Source organism: Triplophysa dalaica, chromosome 12, assembly GCF_015846415.1.
Source record: "Triplophysa dalaica isolate WHDGS20190420 chromosome 12, ASM1584641v1, whole genome shotgun sequence".
NCBI classification, from domain to species: Eukaryota; Metazoa; Chordata; class Actinopteri; order Cypriniformes; family Nemacheilidae; genus Triplophysa; species Triplophysa dalaica.
Window position 1 is genome coordinate 5,900,749 of NC_079553.1, and position 26,962 is coordinate 5,927,710.

General features: G+C 37.0%; 1 protein-coding gene across 1 annotated transcript in view; it reads left to right on the forward strand.

Moving 5' to 3' along the window:
- The first annotated feature begins 1,745 nt into the window (after positions 1-1,745).
- Positions 1,746-26,962, forward strand: part of si:dkey-12j5.1 (uncharacterized) — a 66,602-nt gene continuing 41,385 nt past the window's right edge. The window contains exons 1-8 of the mRNA XM_056762533.1: positions 1,746-1,938; positions 2,245-2,351; positions 2,442-2,588; positions 2,682-2,831; positions 3,792-3,898; positions 4,609-4,732; positions 6,077-6,193; positions 8,093-8,161. Coding sequence (XP_056618511.1) covers positions 1,872-1,938; positions 2,245-2,351; positions 2,442-2,588; positions 2,682-2,831; positions 3,792-3,898; positions 4,609-4,732; positions 6,077-6,193; positions 8,093-8,161 — 888 coding nt within the window. The 5' untranslated portion in view covers positions 1,746-1,871. The remainder of the gene's footprint in view (positions 1,939-2,244; positions 2,352-2,441; positions 2,589-2,681; positions 2,832-3,791; positions 3,899-4,608; positions 4,733-6,076; positions 6,194-8,092; positions 8,162-26,962) is intronic.

Genomic DNA, 26,962 nt, shown 5'->3' on the forward strand with positions numbered 1-26,962 from the left:
GCAATAACCCTGACATGGTTATTAAGCCTACTTTAATTTACTTGACAATAGCAGGGACTATAAGAATACAGCTAACACAGGAATAATAGAAGATAGTATTATGACCACATACAATGAATATACTGTAATTTACACAGATGAAACCAAGAGTTTAAATACAGGAAAGAAGGGTTTTGTTTTTTTGTGTAGCAGAATTGGGAATTTCAATGAAGAGAAGAACAGCAGATCATCTGGCATTATATACAGAGAAGATGGCTATAAGCTACAATGTACTGGATAGAGGAAAATAGCATAAAGAAAGCAGTTACACGTTCAGATTCCAACTCAGCATCGATTTCGATCAAGTCAATTTCATCAAAAAGCAAACAGGATTGCATAAATGAAAACTACTACATTTTATTTAGACTTCAGAAAGCAAATGTGACAATAGCATTCTTGTGGATTCCAGCACACATAGGAATTAAAGGGAATGAAACTGCAGATACTTTAGCTAAAGAGGCATGTAAGATGACATTAGGGAAACCCTATGTAGTAATTCAGAAGCAAAATTATTAATCAAGAATAGTATATTAAAGGAATGGCAACGTAAATGGGATAAAGACGTAAAAGGCAGACATTATTATAGAATACAGGAAAAAGGAAATAGGAAGGGAGTAAGTCAGGAAAGATCAAAATAATGGACGGTATAATCATGATTAAGAACGCGACATTCAGAGTTAAAGGGGTCATATGAATATGTGTTTTTCTGTTTCTTTGGTTATAAGTCTATGCATGTATTAGACACATAAAATTGCAAAAATTAAAGTGTCGGAACAAAAGATGCATTCTATCAAAAAGCGAATGCTCACCCACACTTGCCTGAATTGTCTCCTGTAACCACACCTATGGAAGCAAATAAGAGACATAATGTTTTGAAATTTAACAGTCTATGAATACTTGATTTTGAATTATTTTACTTTGGAAACCATGTATCTGAATTTATTTGTTTCGAATTTACCTTTACGAAATTTAAATATGAAAATTCTTGATTTCCAATTTAAAAACCTGAATTTAATGCTCACAAATTCAGATACAAAAAAAACAAACTTACAGAATTTCAGATAAAATACATTCAGATTGATCAAATTTGATTGCTCTTATTTAGATCTCAAATTTCAAGTTAATACTTTCCAAAGAAAACATTTGTCTAATTCGACTGCTCAAATTCAGATCGAAAAATTCAAGTTAAATATTCACATGGTAACATCCGGGCTACCCAGGATAGGAAAAACAGTTGAGCCCAGAGCCTGTCTGCAATTGAACCGAACCATTGAACCGAACCACTGAACCGAACCACTGAACCGAACCAATGAACCGACGTCGGGACTTTTCTTTGAAAAGTATTAACTTGAAATTTGAGATCTAAATAAGAGCAATCGAATTTGATCAATCTGAATGTATTTTATCTGAAATTCTGTAAGTTTTTTTTTTTGTATCTGAATTTGTGAGCATTAAATTCAGGTTTTTAAATTGGAAATCAAGAATTTTCATATTTAAATTTCGTAAAGGTAAATTCGAAACAAATAAATTCAGATACATGGTTTCCAAAGTAAAATAATTCAAAATCAAGTATTCATAGACTGTTAAATTTCAAAACATTATGTCTCTTATTTGCTTCCATCCAGGCCCACACTCCCGTATAGTAGGTGGCGGTAATGCACCTTATCGTTGGATGCCGTCCGCCATTAAAATAACAAGAAGAAGAAGTCAGCCCATCCGACTCATGTTAGTCCATGTGTATGCTCACGCTGGCAAGTGATCTACGAGTGTAGCGTGAAGTCCCATTTTGGCATTACAAAGTGACATAAATACGCGGACTTCGTCAAGCAACAATGGGCGGCCAAGCAAAAGCAAAAAAGCAAAATAAAACTAAAAGAAATGACTCAAAACCACATGAAGGTATGTCCGTTTTGGCCATTCATACTATACTATTTACAGTAACGTTACCACTCCGGTCATATTGCGGCTGGTTCGCTATATGTATTGAAATTTATTTAAATTGTTGAGGTCAACTATAACTTCAAACACTATAATAATGCCGCATACTTCAAACTTCTCTTATTTCCATTAAATAGCTTTCCTGCTTATGGAAACATAACTGTACAGTCAAGCTTCATTTGTCACTTGATTTTAATGTTATTTGTATATAAAAGGATGGCCATGCCTAATCAAAATGAATCATATTGACATTATACTGAAATCTAGGATCAGAAAACAGGATGACACCTCAGGAAAGAATGAAAGCTAAAATGCAAGAAAAAGCAAAGAAGAAAACTGCAGAAAAATACACAGTTGATCAATTATTGGAAAAGGTAATCTCTAACACATTCTTGTGTTGCACCAATTATGAATATATTAATAAAACATAACTTCTTGTTTAAATACTTATCTGTCCCTTTCAGACTGAAGAACGTATTGATAACTTTGACTTTGACATGGCAAGACTCTTCTGTCAGCGAGCGCTGGACATTGAACCCACTAACCTTTCCATCCTGGACATGCTGGGGAACATCTGTGCTGAGCTGGGAGATGTAGAGAAAGCCAAACAGATATCCTTTGCACACACATGATAACATGGAGTGTATGATCTTGTTGATGTATTTAAGCATTTGTGTTTGTTACGGGCCTTGACAGCGGTGTGCGTGTTTCTAAAGGCATTGGAACTCAGTCCAGAGGAGGGCCATAGTAAATACATGTACCTGGGACAGATTAATACAGGCGCGGAAGCTGTACAGTATTTCAGCAAAGGCATCGAACTCATGCTAAATACTATGGATAAACTCTCCAATGAGGCAAGACGCTACTTAACACACTACACTGCACATGGACTTGCAAACACATTACTTGTCAGAAAAGCATCTTTCAATATTGAACCTTCTAAACCAGTGGTTGTCAAAGATTTTTGTTTTTAAGGCCCGTTTTGCGTAAAGTGCATCGCTTTGCGGCCCCTCAAATAAAACATATAATCCTAAACTTAGAATTTCAGTTAAACCAAATACGAATTCTGGTTTACAATACAGGAATATCAATACTTTTGGTTGGTGGTCTTATTTTTATTGATGTTGGATTGATTTAAAAACAATTGCACCCCCAGATTCATCTTGGGGCTCCCAGTTTGAGAACCACTGCTCTAAGCTTTAGTTAATGGATGCTTTGTGTGGTTTGTTGCATTTTCCAGTGGACAGCGTAGATTAAGGTTACCAGCCAATTCAGTCTATTGTGTTCTGAAAAGCATTGAGTTAACATTGACTTAATAGCAGGAGGCATGTTGTTATGCTGAGCCAGTCTCATTGTTTTGTATTTGTGTCTGTGGCGGGGAAATTTAAAGGACAGGAGGACAGATGTGTTGTGTTCCTGTAGGTGTAGGGCTATTGAAAAGCAGTCGGTCATAGACATTGTTTCACATCAAATCAAACTGGAATCAATTGAAATGACTGCTCAAGCTGTTCCTGTCTGGGTTACATTACTGTGTATTGGATTCGGATACTCTAAACAATGCTCTGAGGCATACAGGCCCAGTTTAAATGACAGTGTCTTTGGTTAGAATTGTGCCTGTTTATACAAAAAGAAGGCAGCAGGTAATAGATTTCTTGGGATGTGTGCAGTTCTTACTTTAAGCATTAGGGGGCAGTGAAACATAAGCAAATTTGAGTCCAGATGTGTGTCTGTGCTAGTCCTGTTTATCAGATTTGACAGTTTGCACAGTAATATTATCCCTAATACAACAATAACGGATTTTTGTGTCCTAATAGGCCAGTGCATGCGGCGCAGCTGCGTTCCCCTCTGATGGTGACATCACCAAAAAGGATGTGTCTGTGGCCTTCTGTTCCATCGCTGAGATCTTCTTCACCGATCTTTGGTAAATATCTTTCTGTTTTCTTAGACATCCTGGCGTTTGCTCAACTTCCGTTCTTTGTTTGCCGTGGCCTTTTCCCACTCATTTCATTTCTCAAACTCTTTGACTTTCTGTACCTGATGAGATGATCCCCCATACGCACACCTGGGATGCTGCAGACCGGAGCCCATCTGCTCTGAGACCTGCAGAAAAGATCTAATCACAGACTGGTTGATAGAGGGATGGAGTGAGGGAGAGGGTTGGGAATTCAGTATGGGGAAACGGTAGGAGAGAGATGAAAATGAGCATTAGATTGGACTCGGGGTTGATTTCTTAGAATCGTTGCACAGCGCGAGTTTATTCTAATACACCAACTAGGAACTTTAAACTCAAAGCATCAGGGAATGGTCAGGTTTATGGGTAATGTGTTACAGCCATACCATTTCACACACCGGTGTGCATTATGAAGGGATAGCAGCAGCCTCTGGCACAGTGCTCATGAGGTATGGCTGTGTGTGTGTCAGGCTGTGTTATCTTGGTTGTTGTACCTGCAGGCGATACTTGAAACTAGAAGAACCCAAGAAGAAATAATAGCATTTGGAATGATGCGTATGCCCACAGTTGCTATAAAAACTCTTAAGTTATTTGTCAAATATTTGTAAATGTTTCTCGAAAAATTCAATTCGCTGGTCAATGATCCTTAAAATGTGAGTGACTGCTTTATCGTCTGGCAGCATGGAGGAGGGCGCTGCTGACCGCTGCAAGGAGGCCTTGGACAAAGCTCTGCATTACGACGAACACAACCCTGAAGCCCTTCAGCTGATGGCCAGCTACCTGTTCAGCATCGAGAAAACAGAGGTACGACAGGACATCCGCCGAGCAAATTGCCCAGATCTCCTTCGCTGTCTCAGTGGTTTAATGCACTCCCACAAAGAGGAAAATAAGCCTCCGGCATGCCGTCAGACCATCACGGTTATTACTTGTAGGTTTTGATTTATAATGCTGTGAGCAGCGGGTCATTATAAAGTTGTAATTAGTGTAAGTGAAGAGAGCTGAGTCATGTGTTTTTCAGACAGACTTTGCGAGAGAGTACGCTTTTAGCCATGTTTGGTTGTTTTTTTATGAGAAGGAACGTAAAGATGGAAAAAGAGAGGGATTGCTAATGAATTATAAGCCATTAATGGAACTTCGATATTTAAGAGGACTTCGAGTGGGACGGGTTCATGCTAGTGCGAGTGCACCTGCCACTCTGAAGTTCTTCTTTAGACCTCTAGGGGGCAAACTGAGCTAAGACTGATGTTAAGCTGGACAGTTTTAAAGGGATGGTTCACTGAAAAAAAACGTTTTCCTAATTTACTCACACTCATGTCATTTAAAACGTTCACAAAAGAAGATGTTTTGAAGAATGTTGGTAACCAAACAACATTGGCCCCCCATTGACTTCTATTGTATGGACACGAAACCACTGAGACATTTCTCAAAATGTCTTTATTTGTTATTCGCAGGAGACATAAAGTCATACATGTTTGGAAAGGGTGAATAAATGTTGGTCTTATAACATTTGCGAGCATATTAGATTTCATTTTACATCACACACACATTCATTCAGAAAAGACAATACAACTATCAGTTAACTTTTTGTTGTAACCATTTGTGTTCTCTAACCAACTTCTTTTTATGCCTACTTTCCTCTTTAACCTGTAGTCATTTTTCTTAACCTACCCTGCTTTATTCCGCTCGTTACTTCTGCCTCCAGTCATATTCCCTCTCTTACTATTCTAACACTTCATATTATATAATATTTCTGTTATCATGTCCTTTTTCCTCTTATCCTATTCTACTACACTACCTTAAATGATGTCATATTTCCTTTTACCTAGTCCTGATTCCTCTCATTTTATCCTACTACCTATCATACTCCATCTGATCCTGAACAGCTTTCTCCTGTGCTTCTGTGCTACATCATCTCCTCCTGTAATACTTTGTACCTTCAGGTGTCCTATATACATTTCTTTCATCTCATACCACTTTATCTCCTACCTCTCACTGTATACCATTTCGTCTCATCCTGCCCGGTTTCACCTTTTCCTATCCTACTTCTTCTCATCTTGACACAGCCTAAAAGATGTGCATTTACTCATATGTTTACAATGGGAGTGCACAGCCTGGATCTTTCAACTTTTTCATAATGCTTGTATGCAGGAGGGACGGGTGTGCCTGAAAAAGAGCGTGTCGTCATGGTTACCCAGTCTGCAGAAAGAGGAAGAATCTGAGGAAGGAGCGGAGCACGATATGGAGGAGGATGAAGATCAGACTAAGGTATGTTTGCTTTCCAAAGGTGGCGTAGAAATGAGATGAAGACGGCATATATCCTGACCTCTCGGATGAACTCTGTTTGATTGCATTGAAGGGAGTAGAGTACTATCACTGTAGAAGATTTAGGTCTGAAATGAACAGAGGACGAAAGGAAACAAACAAGCTAACTTATCTTTTCATTTTTCGCTCAAAGCCAGGCCAAGGCTGTGGCAGTCTGCCGCAAGCCCAGGCCTGAGGCCAAACGCATGCACGCACTCACATAGACACAAACACGGCCTTGCCTTGCATCCCTTTGGTGACCACGTTTCTGCGCAGGTACAGTCTCATGGCTCTTAAAACCCTGTTTTTTTCCTTCGGGCTACTGTGTTCTGACTGCATCTCTCAAGGAATTTTCTCAGCTCATCTGTTAAGTAGGGCTTCTCGCTGCAGTAAAACCACAGAAAAACAAATCTTACCTGAACTGCCTCGTGGAGGGAATTTATAAAAGTGCTTGTTTACTTCCCTACTGGTTAAAATTGCAGGGAATATGCTTGGTGAATCGCTTAAATTTGAGATATATAGATCCAGCATCACTATGGTTTTCAATCGAAAAATTCTGGCAGGTAGGAAGGGGGGTGTGTTATACGCCTGTTTGTACAGTCAAAGCTTGGTGTAATTGGGTTCAGTGCCCTCATTATCAGCTCTTTTTACATTGCTGATTCAGTAACAGCTCATTCAGTGTAAAGATTATAAATAGATTGTGGAAAAAACAAAATAACACCACAGACAGGCGGAAGTCAACACAAAAGAAAAGGTGTACCAGATACTGCCATGTTTTACAGAAAAGGGGGGAAATGTTTTAAAAATAGATTAATAATTTGGAAAGTAATTTACACAGTCCATTCAGAACTTTGTCTATTTAAAAGATGCAACGTTAAATGCAAAAGCTTTTGCATGCTGTCCTCTTTGTATCATCAAAATACATTATTTCGTCATGTCTGTCCTGAAAGCAATAATATAATTATTGTACGGTAAATAAAGAGGAATGTAAAAACAAAGCATAACTGGGCAATTCAAGCGCTATGGACGTGACGTTTTGCGTTATGGACGTGACATAAAAATGTTCAGAGAATGAATTTGTCACGATTATATTGAACTGTTGAATCTGTTTATATTTTACTGAACCCTCAAAAAAATGTCAGTCTATGAAAAAATAGAAATAAAACATGTGTTATGGATGTGACAAAAAAAGGACGCATTTTTGGGAGACTATCAATTTTGTAGGATTTCAGTAAAGTAAAATGCACAATCCTGAAGCAATGATACTCAATGAAAGGAGAAGGGATGCCTCTTTATAGAATGCCTCATTTATGAGGAACATGTAGCGTTATGGATGTGACAATCCTGAAAATGGCACTTACCTGACTATGAAAAATCATGCACTAAAAATAAAACAAATGCTCTTCAAATTTGAAGAGAGATCTTATATGGGTATTTGAACCACCCAATGTTAAAATCTGTGCTGCTACCATAGTAAAAACTGCTGTTAAAAAAAAAAATCGGGAAAGGTTGACATTTTCATGGAATTGCCCAACTGTCTTTACATAAATAGTAACTGTAGTGCTCTTGTAGCCAGATGAATTGATGAACTACTTTTGCAATTTAACTGCTGCAAATGGATTTTTCTTTGTAAACATTTTGTGTTTTCCTTCAAAGTATCCTAACTTGCTGTGAACCTGCAACGTTCCTTTAATGGAAAAATAATTGAAGATACTTTTAAAGTGAATGAACTTCAAAAGAGTTTGTTCATTTATTACTGGAAAAAGAACTGCTAGATGAAGTAATACATAACTAATGAATAATTCCTGATAAGAACATTATCATAATTAACGTTTTTGCTATTTCTTCTTCTTTCTTTCTTAGAGCAACATCCCACCATATGAATCCCGAATAACAACAGGCAAACTGCTGATCGAGGCAGAGGAGTACGAGGTAAGAGGGTGCACTAGCTTCTCTTTCAAGAATAGTTTTACATGGTTCAATAATGAATCTGTTACTGTAAAGTAAACAGCATTGTAGCTGTTAATAATTGTTTAGAACTTTAATGGTATGTTCTATAATCTACAAGGGTGTGCCTACTAAATGGGTATCTACTTCCTAAGAAGAGCGTTTTAAAGGTGTAGTTCACCCAAAAATGAAAATTCGGTCATCATTTAGTCACACTCTGTCATTTCAAACCTGTATGACTATCGTTATTCTGCAAAACTCAACAAAATATGTTTTGATGAATGTTGGTAACCGAACCCATTCACTTCTACTGCACGGAAACAAAACCAATGCAATGCATGTTCTCTTCTTTCTTTGAGAAATGCATATTCTTTTCTTTCGTTGAGCAAAGGATGACAGAATTATTACTTTGTGGTGTACTGTAAGAAAATGTCACTTATATTTATCTGGTGTTAGCAGAGTTTCATTTAAGTAGCTGACATTAATAATCTGCCCTGGCTGTGCAAACAAGTTTAAATACTTTAAGAACACATCTTGTACTAGTACACTCATATTAGCTGTACATCTCACAAACTAAACTTAAGGTACCAGCTGTGTTGTGTGTATTGAGACTTGAGCCTCACAGGTTTAATGTGTTTTCTACGTCTTTTTTACAGTGTTATAATACAAGATATTTGTGAGATAAGATAGATCCATAAGTTACTTGTGCCTGCTTATTTTGGACTTCACATATATCAAAGCTACAGTCCTTAACTTTTTGAAACATAAAATGTCAGTTAAATGCGGAATTGGTGGATTGCTGAAATGACTGACTGCTCACACTGCATTTTAGCACATCTGTGCATCAACGTGAAAGTAATATGTGACCGTGTGTATCTTGAGAGACAACGCAAAATGATTAGAACCATCACTAATCAGTTGCAGCATTTGATATCTCGCCACGCCTCATGTAGACAAAAACTATAAATGACCTAGTTACCTTACATGGTTCCTACAAGTAATATATCTGAAACATGTCGTCTGAACACGTACAATATCTGCCGCTTTTGTTCTTACTTTAAAAAAATCACGATAGTGACATCTTACTTGTTAAGGAAATCCTTTTAGATGTCGGAGCCGAACTCTCAAAATCTGTGTCGATATCAGCCATTGCTGAAGCTCTCATTACTCTGCGGAGCGCAAGGTTACTTTCTTATTAACAACCGATGATTCCCCAGGTGTAATTAGCGTCAGAATTTAATCAATTAAAATGTTTACATGACATTCCTCAGATGATCGCTTTTAAACACAGCCAGCAAGATGATGATTTAAATTCAAAGCAACTGTTATAAGAATGAAAAACACTCCATCCCCACACACTTGATAAACTTGCCGGTTCCTTTCCTTTGTGTTTACGGACGTGATGTTAGGACACAAAGAGGTAATCCACCATATTCAAATTTCCTGCATAGGGCGACCCGACAGTGCAAATTATAAATCATTATCATGAGCTTACCTTTGTGAATTAGAATAAGATAAGACAATCGTTCTGAACTCTGATCAGTCTATGTATTTCTGATTATTTTTACCCAAAAATGATCATATCAGTATGTCAAATAACATATTTCATAGGGATGCACGGAAATGAAAATTCTTGGCCGAAGCCAAATAGAAATGAAACACTTGGCCGAATACTGAACACGGCCTTTTTGCATTGCTTCTATTTATTTAGTCAACTTTTTCACTATTGCACAAACCGAATGGTCAAAATGTGCTTTTTATTTTGTCTGCTTTTCAATATAATGCATTAAAACATAAATTGAGCAAAATTAACGCTTTCATTCAGAAATGTTAATATTTTAACCTAAGGAGGCCGCCATGTTCTTTTTCGATTTTTGTAAAATGGTTGCACGCACATGCTGAACACAGACACACCTATCAGTTCTTCAGTAAATAAGGCGCAGTAAGAAAAAAAATATATATAAACAATGCTAAAATAAGAAAGAAAATAAAGACGCCGTTTGGTGTATTTTCATACATTTTAATAATGTTTGTCAGAAACAATACAATCATACATATAAATGACCCAAATTCTTTCAAATTTATTATATACACAATGTTTTTAGCCATTATAAAAACATTTTATCCAGATTTTGACTTTTTAAAGTTGATTTATCAACATCAGTAGGCTAACGTTATTGTGTTCTCTCTCTCTGTCATAAGCTGACTGGGGCTAATATTCACATGTGATCTAATACAGAATAAATAACCAAACCGCAAGCATCTTATTATTGTGTTGATCAGTATATTCACATAATGTATAAAGTATACGATTATGGTGGATGCTGATGTCTTAAATAGTCTTACATTTTTCTTTGAGGTATCATATTTTACTGTTATATATGAAAGACATGTGTGTAGTAGAGTAGGCGGGGCGAGACCGTGGTTCGAGTCCGGTGAGTAATTGTGAATTAGCGCCAGCTGTGCGCACACCAGGCTCGAATCACGTAGGAGATGGGGAGCATATAAAAGGAACGAGCGACCGGACCGTCGAAGAGAGAGGACCGGGGCCCGAACTTGTGTTATGTTTGTATTTATATAACCGGAAGACATTTAAACATTTAATAACGTAATATAACAGCCGGCGGCCCCTCACGGACGACCACCGGCGAACAAAACATGAACATAAATACAAATACAAATACAAACATAACACACGTTCGGCCCCGGTCCTCTCTCTTCGACGGTCCGGTCGCTCGTTCCTTTTATATGCTCCCCATCTCCTACGTGATTCGAGCCTGGTGTGCGCACAGCTGGCGCTCATTAACAATTACTCACCGGACTCGAAACACGGCCTCGCCCCGCCTACTCTACTACAATGTGTGATAAGCTGTAGCGTTAAGAGAACCGTTTAAGTTTGCAACCATTTGACATCACAGATTTTGACGTAAAAAAATGGGGACCTTTGAGTCAAATTATTTTTTCAAAGTTTATGAATACTGTGACAGTTTCACAATTTTTTTATTTCACATTTATAAATTCAATGCCATTGTTAATAAATTACAGCATACATCTCTCTATACCCAAGGTTCCTTTTAAGGTGAACTCTATCATTGTCCATCGTTGGTCGGCACATTAGTCCTCCAGCACTACTACAAGGGCAAAAGGTATATATCAGTGTCAAGTAGCAGCACTCCTTGTCAGACAAAACCATGTCTTCAGTTAATAACGCTTAGACTAGGAAAGCTAAAGATTTGATCCCTTTAAACCCATCGGCTCCTTTTCTATAAGCTGTAAGGCTACCTTTGAATAATGCAGGAATGGTATTTTATTTGCACTTTACCGTGACCTTTCTATTGTGAGTGAATGTGTAGTAAAGGCCTCTTTGTGCGGAGATTGTGAAAGATCTGACACCTGTCCAGCACACAGAGAGAGGTATCGGAAAAATAAAACAGAAAATTTGAATAATAGAGAAAGACTGACGGGAAGAGAGACACGGCGAAATGAGACGCTGGAAAAGCATACGCCGGCTCGAGAGAATGAGAAATTGACAGCTTCGTTCCAATTGCTCTTGCTTATATTTGTTCACTCCATCCTGAGCGGCAAGCGAAGGACTGCATTCTGCAGTCTGACTTTTTTCTGCACTGCCTCAGCCGAACACAAATAGAATCTCCTCTCAGCACGGGGGAAATATTAATATTAAAACCAGTCACCTGGCTGTCTGTCAAAATGATGCCAAAGGTTGCGGGGTCGTCTCTGCGACAGCGGGTGTTTAGACAGAAGCCGGGCCCCCCAGCAGCAGGGCCCTTTGATTGGACAGCTGGGAAAGGTGAGCACCTCTAAACAGTGAGAGAGAGAGAAAGAGTAGTCCAAGCTCTGAATGTGCTGTTTTAAAAATAACATTTTCTAGCAGCAAAGTGAGAACCGAATCCTAAAGTTGTTGCTTTGTTCTGCTTTAGAACAACATGTACTCTGGATAGGTCTTATTTCTTAATAGATGTTTTAAGTTTAATATCTGGAATGATTTATCATTGCACATTGTTCTAAGGATAAAAGTATGCCTATGAAACAGTATATTACTTCTGCTGGCATTACAAAGGCCATGTGGGTGGAGATAAAATCTGAATTGGACCATTAAAATCGAATTCAGATCGCATTGAATACAATGAAATTCCAGCCCACATTACATCCGCCGTAATATTGTTTCCTTGCCAACTGTCACAGTGCGAAAATTGCTTTTAAAAGTTTGTAGCGAAGGCAATTTTAAGCTTTTTCAAGAGTGTAAATGGGTAGTTGACAAAACAGGCGTACACGTGTGACAGCAAAAATATAGAAAACAAACTGTTAATAATATATTAGTTTATATCATTAATATTTATATTTCCAATATAAAATAGCATGAGAGAGATCGATCTTTATGAATTGGTTGTTTTGTCAAATTTTTTGCTGTCACAACATAAGGCACATTTATGGTTTATTTGTCACTCTGGAGAAATAAATGATCACTGGATGATCATGTTTTTGACACATGATTGAATTTTTTGCCCAAAATGCTTACTCATAGCATGTGTATGGATATTTGTTTGTACCCTCCCCATAACGTTCTTCTTCAGCAAATACAGTGTCAGCTTTGTCGCTTCTAGTGTGTGTGTGTGTGTGTGTGTGTGTGTGTGTGTAAGTGTCAGATAGTGTGACTCAGAATTAGTTGTCAGGACTCGAGAGTCTGTCTGTGTGTGTGTGATGGCAGGACATGCTGCATGAGCTAACTCAATATTAGCTGGGCCTTTTCCTGCTCCACTCCAGCTGGGTCAAAGCCTGACACACTGTGTGACAGCACAAGATTGATGTCTTCCTTTGCCAGTGGCTTGAAAAGAAACAGGAGAGGACAGAGTCACAGGCAGCAGAGTGTCAGAAACAGAGTGGGCAGAGAGCAGAAAGTGAGTCAAAAAAGCAGTAGTTAAGATTCTATTTAAACAAAGTGGCGAAGGTACTTAATGCCAATGTCAGAGAACTTAATTATCTCTAAAGAGGCAGATATTTAAAGAAACTCAAACTCTAGGGAAGAAAACAGTTATGCACACCTAGACTCTTGGTATCTAATGAGCGTACACCAGTGAACTAGTTCAAATGAACCCAGACTTCTTGTAATCTTTTGAGCAGAGCACCCTGCATTCAGAACAGTGCCCACTAAAATACTGTATTTGAAGACCTCATACTTGTTTGAAACTTTAATTTTTTTTTTTAGAATGAATAAAAAAATGTTTCTTTGGATAAACGCATCTGCCGAATGCATGCATGTAATTATTATATGTATTATATGGTCACTTTACTAAGACACGTTGTTGATATTGAGGGTAATGGTCTTCAAGCAAATTATACAAAAAAGACCTTGAGGGCAGATAAACGTATTGCAAAAATGGAAAAGTGCCAGCATTATTTGTTTTTTTTAGATGCAGCTTTTGTACAAAGTGTGGCTTAAGGGACAAAATGCATTTTGTGTGAACAGATTGGGGATTTCCTTGACATTCTGGATGAGGGGAAGTCAAGGTCCTTAAAAGGATATTTCACCCAAAAATGAATAATTTATTATCTCTCATGTCATTTCAAACCTGTATGACTTTGATTTTTCTGCAGAAGATATTTTGAAGAGCGTTGGTTGCCAAACAACACTGGCCCCCATTGACTTCCATTGTGTAGACTCGGATCCCCTCAGAATTTCTCAAAATATCTTTTTACATTCCAAAGAGCCATAAATAGTTTTTTAACGACACAAGGGTGTAAATGATGAACAGAATTTTTATCTTGGGGTGAACTGTCCCTTTAATACCGTGCACTTGGAGATAGATCCTGTTTTGTCCCCATGCTTAACATTGTCACCATTAAATCTTGTCCAAAAACTTAATCAGATTAACACAGAAGTAAAATTTGGTTTTATAGAAGTCACTTTGTGAGCATTTTGAATGCAAAACAACTGTTCAAGTTTATCATCGACGTCAGACTTCCTTCATACAGGATACAGCTTGCACAGTGACAATCTCTTAGAGACTAAGCTGGATTTAAAGCTTTAACACGTTTCCACATCATCACCGGATATGCAGAAAGCTCTCTCTTTTACATCTCTTTCTCTGCTCTTTTGTTGTCTGCGTGTGGGAGCTCGGTGAGACAGTCATCAGTAATCCAGACCTGCTCTGATAGGAATGATAATTTTGGAAGATACTCTTTTCCCTCCATCAGTCTCAGGAGACTGAGGGGTATCTTTAGATGGAGGGAAGCTGTGGGTGTGAGATGAGGCCATCTCTGGCATTAACATTTTGTGATTTTTTTTAGGCTGTTACTTTGATGAATGGAGAATGTGTAGCCTATGTGTTAGGTTTATATGTTGCATGGTCTCCAGTGAGAAGTGAATTTTAGTGCAGTTTGTAAGTTTATGAGAATGACTGATATGATTGCTGCTGTGATCTAATAAATGGATAAGTACAAGACCACAGTTCTTGCTGGGTCAAAAACTCAAATACTGTACATAATTATTTACATTTTCACAGTTGGTTTCTTACATAATACATCAGTTCTCTCTGGCTCTCGAATCTGATTGGCTGATAGCCGTGAGATATTCCCCCACGATCATCATGGGAACAGACTGTTGAACCGCTTCACTGACTGTTTGTATCACTCCGCCACTAAAATAATTTGTACTATACTGTCCTCGCAACTGCGCTACTTTGAAGAAGTTTGATTGCTAAAAACAAACACACAAAGCAGTTTATCCTTTCCAGAATGTTTATTTATGTGAAGCTTTCTCTTTTCTTTTGTAAAACTGGCATACAATAAACATGATATAAAAATACTAACTGCACATTAATTCGTTTGGGCGATAGGACTTTCTTTCATTATCATTATACCGATCACAGTTTCAATGTTATGTTTACGCATAATATGAACGCTTCCACATAGTTAATAAACTTAATGGCATATCTTTCTCAAAGCAAAGATTGTTCGCGTTGATGACCGAAACGTGGATTCGTGGCGGAAGAAAGAAGTTCCCAATTAAAACCGGAGGGGTTTAAAAACACTCCAACGTTGTGTCTGGTTTATCTACAAACTTTTGCCGTCGAACTGATGTATAGATGCAATATCGCTCTCGTTGTTGTGTATGTATTGTTCTTATATCTTCTAACATCGGCTGTGAAAGCTGTTTTGTGTAATACACTGATATTGTGTGTCCGCATACCTCTAAAACACTTCTATCAAACGTCCTTTGAAGTCCTGCTTGCAAATGTCTTCTTGTCAATCTGCTTGTTTTATTATCCTGGTCCAATATAAAAATGCAAAACTAACGCTTCTGTTATTAGTGTTAATTAATACAACTGGTCTGATGCCATTCGGTCGGGTGTCATTCCCCTTGACAAAGTAGGGAAAAAAATGGCGATCTCTAACAAAGATTGACGTTTGCTCATGCACTAATAGAACTCTGTTACACTTTGATCGATCCGCATGTTTTTAACTGATAAAGTGAAGATGACGCCATTGTTACTGTTTATTGCTAAAAGACAAAGTTTAGGAATGCACGTTAGAGGGGCATCGACCAATCACAACAGCCTGAGAATCATGAAAGACCTGGTCAGCTTTACCAGAGTGTTTCGAAATGATGGACTTTATATAGACCGGAAGAAATCCAGTTGTTTTGTTAGAAGCGGTACACCGATGAACGATAGACTTGAAATATGAAAAATATAAAGCGTTTTTTTTTATTAGAAATATGAACATCCATTGTTAAGCACCCAAAAACATAATCAAAGCCTCTAAAACCGCCAAAGACTGGGTCCTTCAAATTCCATAAAGTCCTCAGTGAGCCGATCCATTTAAAGCTTCATTAAAAAATTTCCTTAATCTATTTATCTGTAAACCCTCGGCGACTGAATCAATCAACAAAAAACTGCATAAAGACTTGTAAAAAATATTATATTGATTTTATGTTCTTGATTTAAAGGGGTAGTTCAACCAAAAATAAACCTTCTGTCTTTATTTAATCACCTTCGAGTTGTTCCAAATCTGTATAAATGTCTCTGATCTGATGAACATTCTCTGAAGAGAAATATGTATGGAATAATGCTTGTAACCAATCAGTTCTTGGACTCCATTAACTTCCATATTATAAATATTACTTTGTATTTTTATGTTCTGTTGAACACAAAAGAAGATATCTTGAAGAATGTAGGAAAGCAAACCATTTGTCGACAAGCAAACCACTGAAATTTCCTTTGCTTGACCAGAAGAAAAAAGGTATATACAAAACCATATATATTATGACTTTTTATAGAAATTATACATCATCTTTATGCATTAAAATTCCTTTCTCATTTCTTAACGTGTGTATAAGTGCAAAAAGTGGCATTTCAATTATCGACTCTTCTAACTGAAATGAACCCCCAAATGAGTGTTTTCAGCTCAGAGTGAGCAGTGAGAGCTCTGTGTGTGGTTCTCTAAAGGGACCCCGGGAGTCATGCACTAGCTGTGCTTCTCTCCTTTCACGAAGGACTTTTTTCTAATTGAGGTAATGCTGTTCTGCAGCTCTTAGCTGGAGTGATTGGCTGGTGCTTTTAACAGCAGTTAGAAGAACTTTTAGCTAATGAAAAGAATGAAATGTTCATCAAGCTCTGACACACTGAATTATGGAGCACAAATCAATCTGTTATTTGATATAACTTTCAAGCTTTGGAGGGAGTTGAGAGGTTTGGCCGGATCATTTGATGTGAGTGCATACAAACACACAAATACGCACATATGGAGCATACAAGCTCTTTGACCTAAAGATGATAGAGGCTGCTTTTTGATCATATTATATATAATATTCTGCGGGGAGCTCCAAACTTTTCACTTCAAGTAGAAATGTTTCTCATCTCAAAAGTTTGAAGAGAGCTCAATGGCTGTCAGTCATAGAGTTATACTGCCAGAGTTGGATAATCTTCATCTATTCTTAATCAAAGCATTAATCCTTAATCATTTATGGCCTATAAAAGAGCATGAATATCTTTTTGGATTCTTCATATGCACATTAGACATAACACAACATTATCCATACATTAATTTATATCTCTACATTTTTCTTTAATGCTAAATTATGCTTCCATAATTCAATGGGAGCTAAATAATAAATGAAACCTATTTTAGAGATAAGAAAAGGATCTCTCTGGAATTTATCCATGAAACAAAACAAGTTTAGCAGAAGGTCAGAGCCTCTTATTTTTCTGCAGTATTCAGTGTAAGTCAAAAGGAACGGATACCATTGAAATCCAAAGACCAAAAGAAAGTGTACTGTATACTCGTGCACTTCGTCCTAACTTTAGCTCCTAAAGTTCAATAATAATAACTCCTTTTTTGTGTTATGGAATTTTAACACATTATTGCCTAGTTTGACAGACGAGATTAGCTTAAGCCAGGAATAGGCCTTAGTTAAATTGGGATATTTAAATTATAATAAAAATAATAAAATAATAAAAATAATAAATAAATAATAAAAATGCCTTCGAAATGAACATGACTGGTTGAGACAAAACCAGGGCACTGACATATTTTAATACATTTCATGGCAATATATTTTCTTTAAAGATGGCTCAAACTTGTATTTTAGTCTGGAACAGGCTTTAAAGCCTTATCTGTTAAACCGTAAAACAAAAAAAAAGTTTGTGTTGATTTTGTTTTAAATAAATAAAAGGGACAACACTGCGTCGGGTTAAAAGTAACAAAATGTGTTTTCCTGAACTAGAAACAGAATTGTGTTTAGTTGAGGACAATTTTTTATAGTGTATATTTAAATATAACGCAAAGACACATTTCTCTCGGTTGTGACATTTAATTCCAAACCCTGTTGTTTCTCACATGTTATTAGGTGACAATCTTGAATATGTGAATTTATAATTTTTAGCGCAACACGAATAGGGTCTTTACCCCACACAATGCTGTTGTATATAACCCTTTACGGCCGACGTCATGCTTACATCACGGCATTAACTGGAGGCAAAACAAAGGGATAACTGGAGGCGGCCAATCCAAACCAGCATAGATTCTGCGACACAGATCAAGTTTAAAAGTGTCATGAACGGACCTTCTTTATTGTTTTATACTGTTGTATGAGGTCTACTTATGACGTTTCCGTGTTTTTTACATTCAAAAACATGCAAATCAATAAGTAATAGGCTATTTTCAACACGTGTTTTAAGGCTAGTTCGACAAATGCTCGGTTTTACTGGGCGGTGCCGCATTAAAGAAAACGTAACGTTAAGTTATACATTATCAGGACATATCAATCGATCTTTAACAAAGCAATAGTGACTCATAGATCAAATATGTTTTACTCACATAAGATTGCTCCGCCATTCCTGTCAGATCCAATATTGATGGCACAGCACTGCTTTTTAATTTTAGTCTCTTCGCAAATCTAGCGTCGACCTGGGCCTTGTTCACAGTGAAATGATGCGAGCAAACGCTCAATGTTTTACCCACATCAGATTTTTTTCTAGTCATTTTCAGGAAGCAAGCAAACAAAACGTGGTACCTAGAATTAGTTGTTTAATCAATTAAAATATTAGTATTTTAAAATAGCAATGTGCAGATTCAGCAGATTTAATGCCAAATAAATACATTAACTGCTCAAAATGTTGTGGCATTTATCCTTAAACGTTATAACTACACTTTTTACATAGGCCTATAGTTTTTGACAGAAATTGCATTTAAAGTTACTTGCTTTTACATTGATTGCAGTACATTTGTGAATAAAAAACGAGGCAACATAGAGATCTAAACATTTAATAAAAACGTGTCCACGTGCGTGTTGCCGTGTTGTGACATTTGAAGTGGTGCTCATCGGGCTACGGCGTAGGGTACAAAACTCTGCAAAGGCTACGGCGTAGGTCCGACGCATAAGTCTCCTTTAGTCTCCTACAGGCTTCTGTGATCTGCGTTCAGCGGTTAAATGTCCGCAAAAGAGCTGTGTGTGAGGAGAAAAAGTGAAACGCTATCATTCACCAGCCATTGCTTTCTCAGATCTTTGAAGATTATGTACCTAGTAAGGTTTGGAATATTTGTCTTATGTCACTAATAAAAATCTCATTTTTAACAGTTTAGGTTTCACAGGTTTTTTTGCTTTTTGTCTTTTTTGGAGCTTGAAAATCGTTACCCTCATTCTATATCACGGTATAAAAAATTGCTTTTTGAACAGGTTTTCGAACAGAATTTGAGTGGTGAACTTTTTCTTATTAAAAAAACAGAGGCATTCAATTACTGTCTAAAACTTTTATATTTTTTCTTTAAGTCACCACAGCACTGAAGGTTTTTGTTTCCAAGACAGATTCTTTGTGTGTGTTAACGCGCTTTCTGATCTGGTGACTTGAAAAGATTTCACTGAGTGGATGCATAAAACACGGGCTTATCGGCAGACAAACACACCCTCACCGGTGTATGACTGTGGTAAACAGCGGATGAATAATTCAAAGATCCAGTTTAATTAGAAGCCGCTGTTGAGTCATAAATTCTCATTTGAATATTTGGTCCCAGGGTAGCCTGGTTACTAAAACTAGCCGGCCGTGATCATTCATTATTCCTTGTCTGCCCCGTCTCTAGCGATTGCTGGGAAAGAAAGCTTGTTTGCTTTTTAACACTGCCATTATAGCCCAGGCACGGATGAAGAGATAAAAAGCAGATACAGAGGACAATGTGTGTCTGCATGTGTGTGCATTGGTTTTCAATTGTACATGTGGCTGTGGTGCATTGTGGGAAGGATAGTAACAGTTCTTCAAGCTTACAGCTGTGCTCAAAAGTTTACATACCCCTTGCAGAATCTGGAAAAAGTTAAGAAAAATTAAGGTTTATTTTTTATTTAGTAAAAACCCAGGGCAAAATTGAACATACCCCTGATTCTTAATACTGTATGATGTTACCTCTAAACAATCAATGACAGTTTTTATGTTTAGTCATAGTTAATAATAGTCATGAATAGGGATGCACCGAATATTCGACCACCGAAAACCATTTTTAGAGGTTTACACCTACCTGTCTTTAAATGAATGGTGTTGACTTTGTGGGCAGCACTGAATGTTTCTATCTATTGTAATAGTTGTGTATGAGTCTCTTGCTTGTCCTAAATGTAAAAAGAGGAATCTCAACATCATACAGTTACTGCTGGACATGAGTCAAATATCCAGAAATGCTGAAAAAGCAAAGACTGGGTGATTGTTTTGAAGATCAGTGGACAGTCTAATGACTCGTGACAAACAAGAAACCCATAAACAACTATGAAAAAACATTAAAACTGTCATTGATTGTTTAGGTAACGTCATATAGTATTAAGAATCAGGGTCAAGTAAACTTTTTCCCTGGGCTATTTTTAGAAATTCTGTTATTATTCTTTAGTGTGAACTTTTTCCAGATTCTGCAAGGGGTATGTACACTTTTGAGCAGAACTGTATCAGGGTTATTCCTGCATAGAGAAATTGGAGGTGGCCGCCTCCGTCAAATGTTGTGCCATCTCAGGCTCTCGGCAAAATTATTAAGGGAGTCTTTACAAGAAATTCTGCGTGCATTTAACAGGCTGTCATTTGTAACTGCAGTTGCGACATTACGCCACAGTAGAGGCGCTGTTTCGTTTTCAACACACTGAGGAGCTAAAAAGAGTTCCAGAACAATGCCAGCCTGTGTTTCACGTTTGTTTGTTTTGAATCAATGTACGTTTAATTACTTTATTTTCTTAAATTAACAAGACGTACATCATGGTAATGTCTTTAGCTGTGCAGTTGGATCCTTGCATAAGCGTATACTGTACACACCTAGTTCGCCAGTATGAACGCACATTGTGTTCAGAACGACTCGCAGACGAATGACTCATTTGAACCGATTCATTTAAACTATCAAACTTTTCAGTCACTAGCGAATACAAGAGATGATTGAATCATTCAAAGTGAACCACAGAGAATGCAAGATGTGAATGAGCTTTGCTCATTTAGAAAGACTGGTTGGCTATTGAGGTATGAAAAGTTAGTTGAAAATGATAAAAAAGCTTTATTTGATTAAAAAAACACATTTCTATTTGGTTTAATAAAAGTAATGTTTTATACAACTTAATGATCGTCATTTTTATCTAATTTATTAGAACTTTTAATATGTCAAATCTCAGTCACTTAGGTTAAGCCAAGTAGGGTAGGCCTACGTGTTTGTACAAGATCAGGATGTCACCACCTCCGTCTCATTTTGAGCCAGGATAAACCCTGTGTATGTGCTCTTCTGAATCTGTGCGGGGGTCTGTTTGTACCCACACAGGTGTAAATGGATGTGCTGCTGTGCACGTGATCTAACACCCTCATAAGTCATATTCAGAGATCAGATGAATGTGTCCTGTTGAAAGTTTGTACGAACGAGGTTAATGGAACATCGCATGCACGCGTGTATATGTTCATGTGTGTGTGTGTGTGGTAACCTTTTCACACACTTGCAGACCCGAGATGGGCCATTAGCTCTTTTCCGGGACATTTTCTCACAAACAGAGCGTTAAGGCCGTTCTGGGACATTGTGCCCGCTTTAAATCTCCCCCAGTGATATTTTACACCCCGTCAGCCCTGAATCGTATTAACACATTTGCTTGCCATCAGATCAGGTGAATTTAGGTCAGTGCCTTTGTTTAGATCACAGGAACTTATCATTTTATTTTGTAAATGTTGACCACATGTTATAAATATAGTCAAAGGAGCAAAACGGGTCATGCATTATGTGCAATACACGGTTCATGAATCCATTGAAGCTTAATGGCAGTAGCCTAATGATTTTAAAGATGAAAGATTAAATATTAAAGATCATACAACAATGATCGTATTGTGTCTCTAACTAGAACAAAGATTAATTTTGATTTAGGAATAAGTTAAATTTGTAATTTTATTGCATTTCTGCTAAAGAATGTCATTACCGTAACAGCGTTCTTTGAGTGCATGTATGTTTTGTTTTAGATGTTCAAATTACAAAAAAAATTGACCCACCATTTATACATAATACAATGAAGAAATAATAGAAGAAAGATGGACTCTTTATAAACACACAGATCTTAAAGCTCGATTTTGTTTAATGCAAAACACGTACCAGTTCATTTAAGGGCTGCCAAGTTTCATTCAGGTTTACAGATTTCTTAAAATTTCTGTATTTGAAAGTTTTATATTCTCTTATTGGGCTGTGCACATGACAATATTGATTATCATTACTGATACAGTTTTTCCACATTTAAAAACGTTACATTAAGAATTTAGTATAACTAACTTCATGTCTAATTATATATGCTGGATAAAACCTGCTTTTAGACATCATTGCTTCTCTTGATTTAGCGGAATTGACATTTTTAGACTATTACGGTAATGAGATTTGTAAGATCTCGCGTTGTAAAATTGAAAGTGTTTAACATGTCAGAGCCAGTTTTTATTGTTTAAAAAAATCAAGTTTGACATTGAATGAGAATCACCCACATACAGTAGGTGTGCCATGAGAATCGGCCTTCAAGTCATGGGGTCTGTCAGGCAGATTAACCAAAGAACCCGCCTCCACATCCACCGCTCCTTCATAAGATTTTTCAATGTCAACTCATGCTGGTTTTTCTAAATAAAAGAGCTGTTTCCATTCTATATAATACTCAATGTGTCTAAAGCGACTTTGTACCGAGCATGTTTCTATGTTTGTGTATATGTTATTTACTGTACATTATAGACGTGAGTTGGGGAACCAGACAGGGTCTGTCTGTCTTACTTTGTGTTTACTTATAAACAGTGCAGGTTCTAATGAATCATTAATGCTCTGTTTACCCAGCCTAATGAAGCACCGCTGATGAGGGGCTGTGTGTTTGTGTGCCTGTGTGTTAGCGAGCGAGTGTGTGCGCTTGCACTTTGTATGCAGATAAAGCCTCTGAAACTAGGGAAATAAGGAATAATGCCTTTGTTGTTGTTTTTTTGCGCAAGTGTGGCAGAGACAGAAAGTAAGAGAAGAGGAGAAAGATAAGTATTCTTTTTCAAAGTTTGTTTGGATGCGTTAGGTCTCCCGAACCAATTTGTTAAGTTAATTCGTAAATTTGTCTGCGCTATTGGGTGTGTGCGTTTGTGCGAAAACTCTCCCGATTGATTGCTGTTAGCTGTGCTTGTATTCCTAAGGCTCTGGTTCTCTCTAATCTTTCTGTCAATGATGCCAATGTCATCCAATAAATGTCTGGTTGTCATGGAAACCTATTTGTTCTCACGTAGACCTGTCAGTCATTCCCGAGAGTTCTAATGAGTTGTTTTGTATTTGATATGAATTTTCTTTTAATAGAACCACAAGGTTTTAGACGAGCTTGGGAAAGATTTACCAACATCCACCTTTGGCTAAACTTGAGAGCATTTTGCTGATTAATTGAGGGCACTTATATATAACAAAGGAAAGAGATTGAAATAAAATAATGGGCAGAAAAGCCCACTGTACTTGTAAAAAATAGCATAGGTTAGCAGCACATACTTTACAAAAACATGAGATGACGCAAATAGTGTGCAAAAAGGTTCAAATGTCTTTGTAATGTGTATGAAATATAAAATATGGAGTGAAGGAAACGCTGTCTTTCTGAAACCTTCTTTATCCAATTTTGCTGTTTTTCAGGAAATTAAAAACGTTAAAGAACGATTCAATGCTGTGTTGTCAAAGTTGAGACACACTTTTAATACTTGATATTGGTTCGAAATTAGCATAGCCCAGTGACAAATATAAAGGGTGACTAATAATATTGATTTATGGCAAAAAAAAAAGGAAATATGGAATAATGAGATACTTGCTGTTTCCAAACTCAAAAGGTTTACAGCATCATAGCACATACTTTTCATACTTAATAGAAAAGCTTCCCTCTTTCAATAGGACTTTGAATTTGTTGCCGTTCTAAAGTTTGTTTCAACGTGCAACTTTAAATCCTGTGTGAAATTTTGCCATTGATTTGTGTAATCCTGTGTAAAAGGTGTCTTCACGAATGGGCAAATGCTCTTATCTCTGTGATGCAGAGTTTGTGTGTGTATGCGAGAATGCGTGAATACTCTCCCATCTCTTTGACAGTCTTTCATTGATATCTCATAGAGGAGATTAAAATCACGTAGGACCGGCAGCGCCGGTAAATTGGCACGAGTGCTTCATCTTTTCTTTGCCACATGTAAGCCGCCGGCATGTCACACAAGCAAACTGACACTTCTCTTTGTTTGGAGTCCTGTCAGCAGGCGTCTGCGTTTTCCTGACTGTCAGTCAGAGCTCAGCTCCACATCAGCGTCGCAAGAGCTGCGGCATGCGGCTGACAGCTCCACCGCTGTTCTGCTACGCTCAAATCAAACTCTCGCAATGAATGCATCTGAGAGAGAGTGAAAAAGTGTGTTGTGTTTTGGAAAGAAAGTGTGTTCGTGTTTTACTGTACTTTCTGCGTCGACTGCACCAAACCAAATTTCGTTTAAAATGTTTTCTCCATACATATTCCTGTATCTTTGTGCAGCTAAACAAATAGCCCTACCCAAAATTTTCTTGTGCCGCACGAAGAGACGCATGCACGGAAAGACAAGCCTGACTTTTAAACTGCGCACCTCATGCTGCACGGAGAGACACGTCTGACTTTAAGACTGCGCACCTCGCGGTGCACAGAGAGGGGCATGCATGAAGAGACACGTCTCTTTAAAACAGCGGAGCTCGGACTGCACAGGGAGACAGGCCTGACTTTAAAATTGCACACCTCACGCTCGGTCCTTTTAAAAAGGAAGAAGACTGCTTGATTTATAACTGCGCAGCTCGCAAGTGACGTCACAGACCAACTGATCGATAATGGAAATCGTTTAGAACTATTTTTATTATCGATTATTATCGATATTATCGCCCTAATATAACTGTTTCAAATACAGATTCTGTGTTAAACCCCTGCTTTCCTTACAAAAGTTGCCCCTGTATGTCACTTCACTTGTAAAGGTCTTTTGAAAGGACAGTTGTATTCAGAGCTGTAAATCGCTACACCGCAGCTTGGCTGAACTTCTCAAAATCAAGGTGAACGGAGTGCGGTCTAAGCTGGGAAAAGCTGAGAAGAGACTTTTATTTTTATCACAGCGTGAGGGTAAAAGCTGACTTTCCAGATTTGCTCTCGCAACTTCTCTTGAACTGCACAGCTGAGTGGACCGTAAGCTCATACTGACTCTCTACATCCACTGCAGACTAATGAACAGCTTGAGATGGAACCAGCTGACCCACAACCACATCAGCATGTTTGTATTTAGGTCAAATTTATATATTAAACGCAAAAACAATGTGTGGTTATGCAAGCCACTAATGAGAATTTACTGTGTTGTTGCCATTGAACTGGAGTGGTTTTAGATGGTGCTTGTGGGATTTTGAAAAATACCAAGAATGTAACCAGATATTTTCATATTCAAATGATACATTTATGAATGTACTATAGCACCTAATTATTTTATTTTCCATAGAAGAAAGTTATATGAGCTTGGAACAACATGAGTAAATGAATCCAGAAATTTCTTTCATGCAAAAGGCAACTTTATCCAATTAATCTGAAGCAACATTCTACTTTGATCTGAATAATCTTCACAGACATGGTGCATCTCTAGTGCTGTCAATCGATTAAAATCATCTGATTTCATCTGATTAATCGCACATTATTTCTGTGATTCATTACGATTAATCGCACGTAACATTAATGTTTTTAAATCTACTTTTACATTATATTAATTTCACATTTGATCACCAAATTAATGTAGAAACAACAGATTTCTTTCACAACATTATTTTATGAATGAAAGCAAACATTCTGATATTAGTACTGCAACTTATTGTTTCCATTAAATTTATGATTTTTTCTTTATTTTAACATTAATTATGACTGTTCAACATTGAAGTACTGTGCTGTCTATCTATACTGAACCGTTTCAATGGTTTTAAGGCCTTTACATGAATAAGAGCGTGATTATAGACAAAAGATGACAAAATAAACAGATGCTGCGTTAATTGCGTTAAATATTAATTAAATTAAAAGTATCGTATGCGTTAACATTGACAGCCCTACTTAGAACATTTTCATAATATTCTGCTCAATTTTACACAATTATTTTTTACTTAATATACTATACTATTGTATACTGTGCTTTTAACATTATCTGTATTTCAACAAATAAATTAAGTTGAGCCAACCTAACAGACACTGATAGATAGAAAGTATAGTTATGAAGTATTTATAAGAACTATATTAATTATGTATTGTCCACATATTTTTACACATGAAATAATTTCCAATGTATTCTAACTATTCCTGTTATGTAATGTAATTATAAAATGATTTTATCTGACACTTTTTATTTAGTGTACTTAAGGAACACTGTTGGGAAAATTTACTTGTACATTAGTTATATAGTTTTCATCAAATGAATTTAATTTAAATTTGGGATTAGTATATACAAATCTTCTAAGATTAAAAGCACACTTCTAAGTAATAGAATCAAATTTTTTGTGATAGTAGGCTTTATCAATAGTCAAACATCAGTTTAAGTATTGGTGATAATTAGTATACTACTAAAGTTGGAAGTAGTAATAATTATATTTATAAACTTAAAACGCTTTTATTTAGCACAAAAAAATCAGTATACTGTAGGACACATTTAAAGGGAAAGTTCACCCAAAAATGAAAATTCTGTCATCATTAACTTACCCTCATGTCATATCAAACCTTTATGGCTTTCCTTCTTCTGCAGAACATTAAAGAAGATATTTAATTTGAACGTTGTTTCCCAA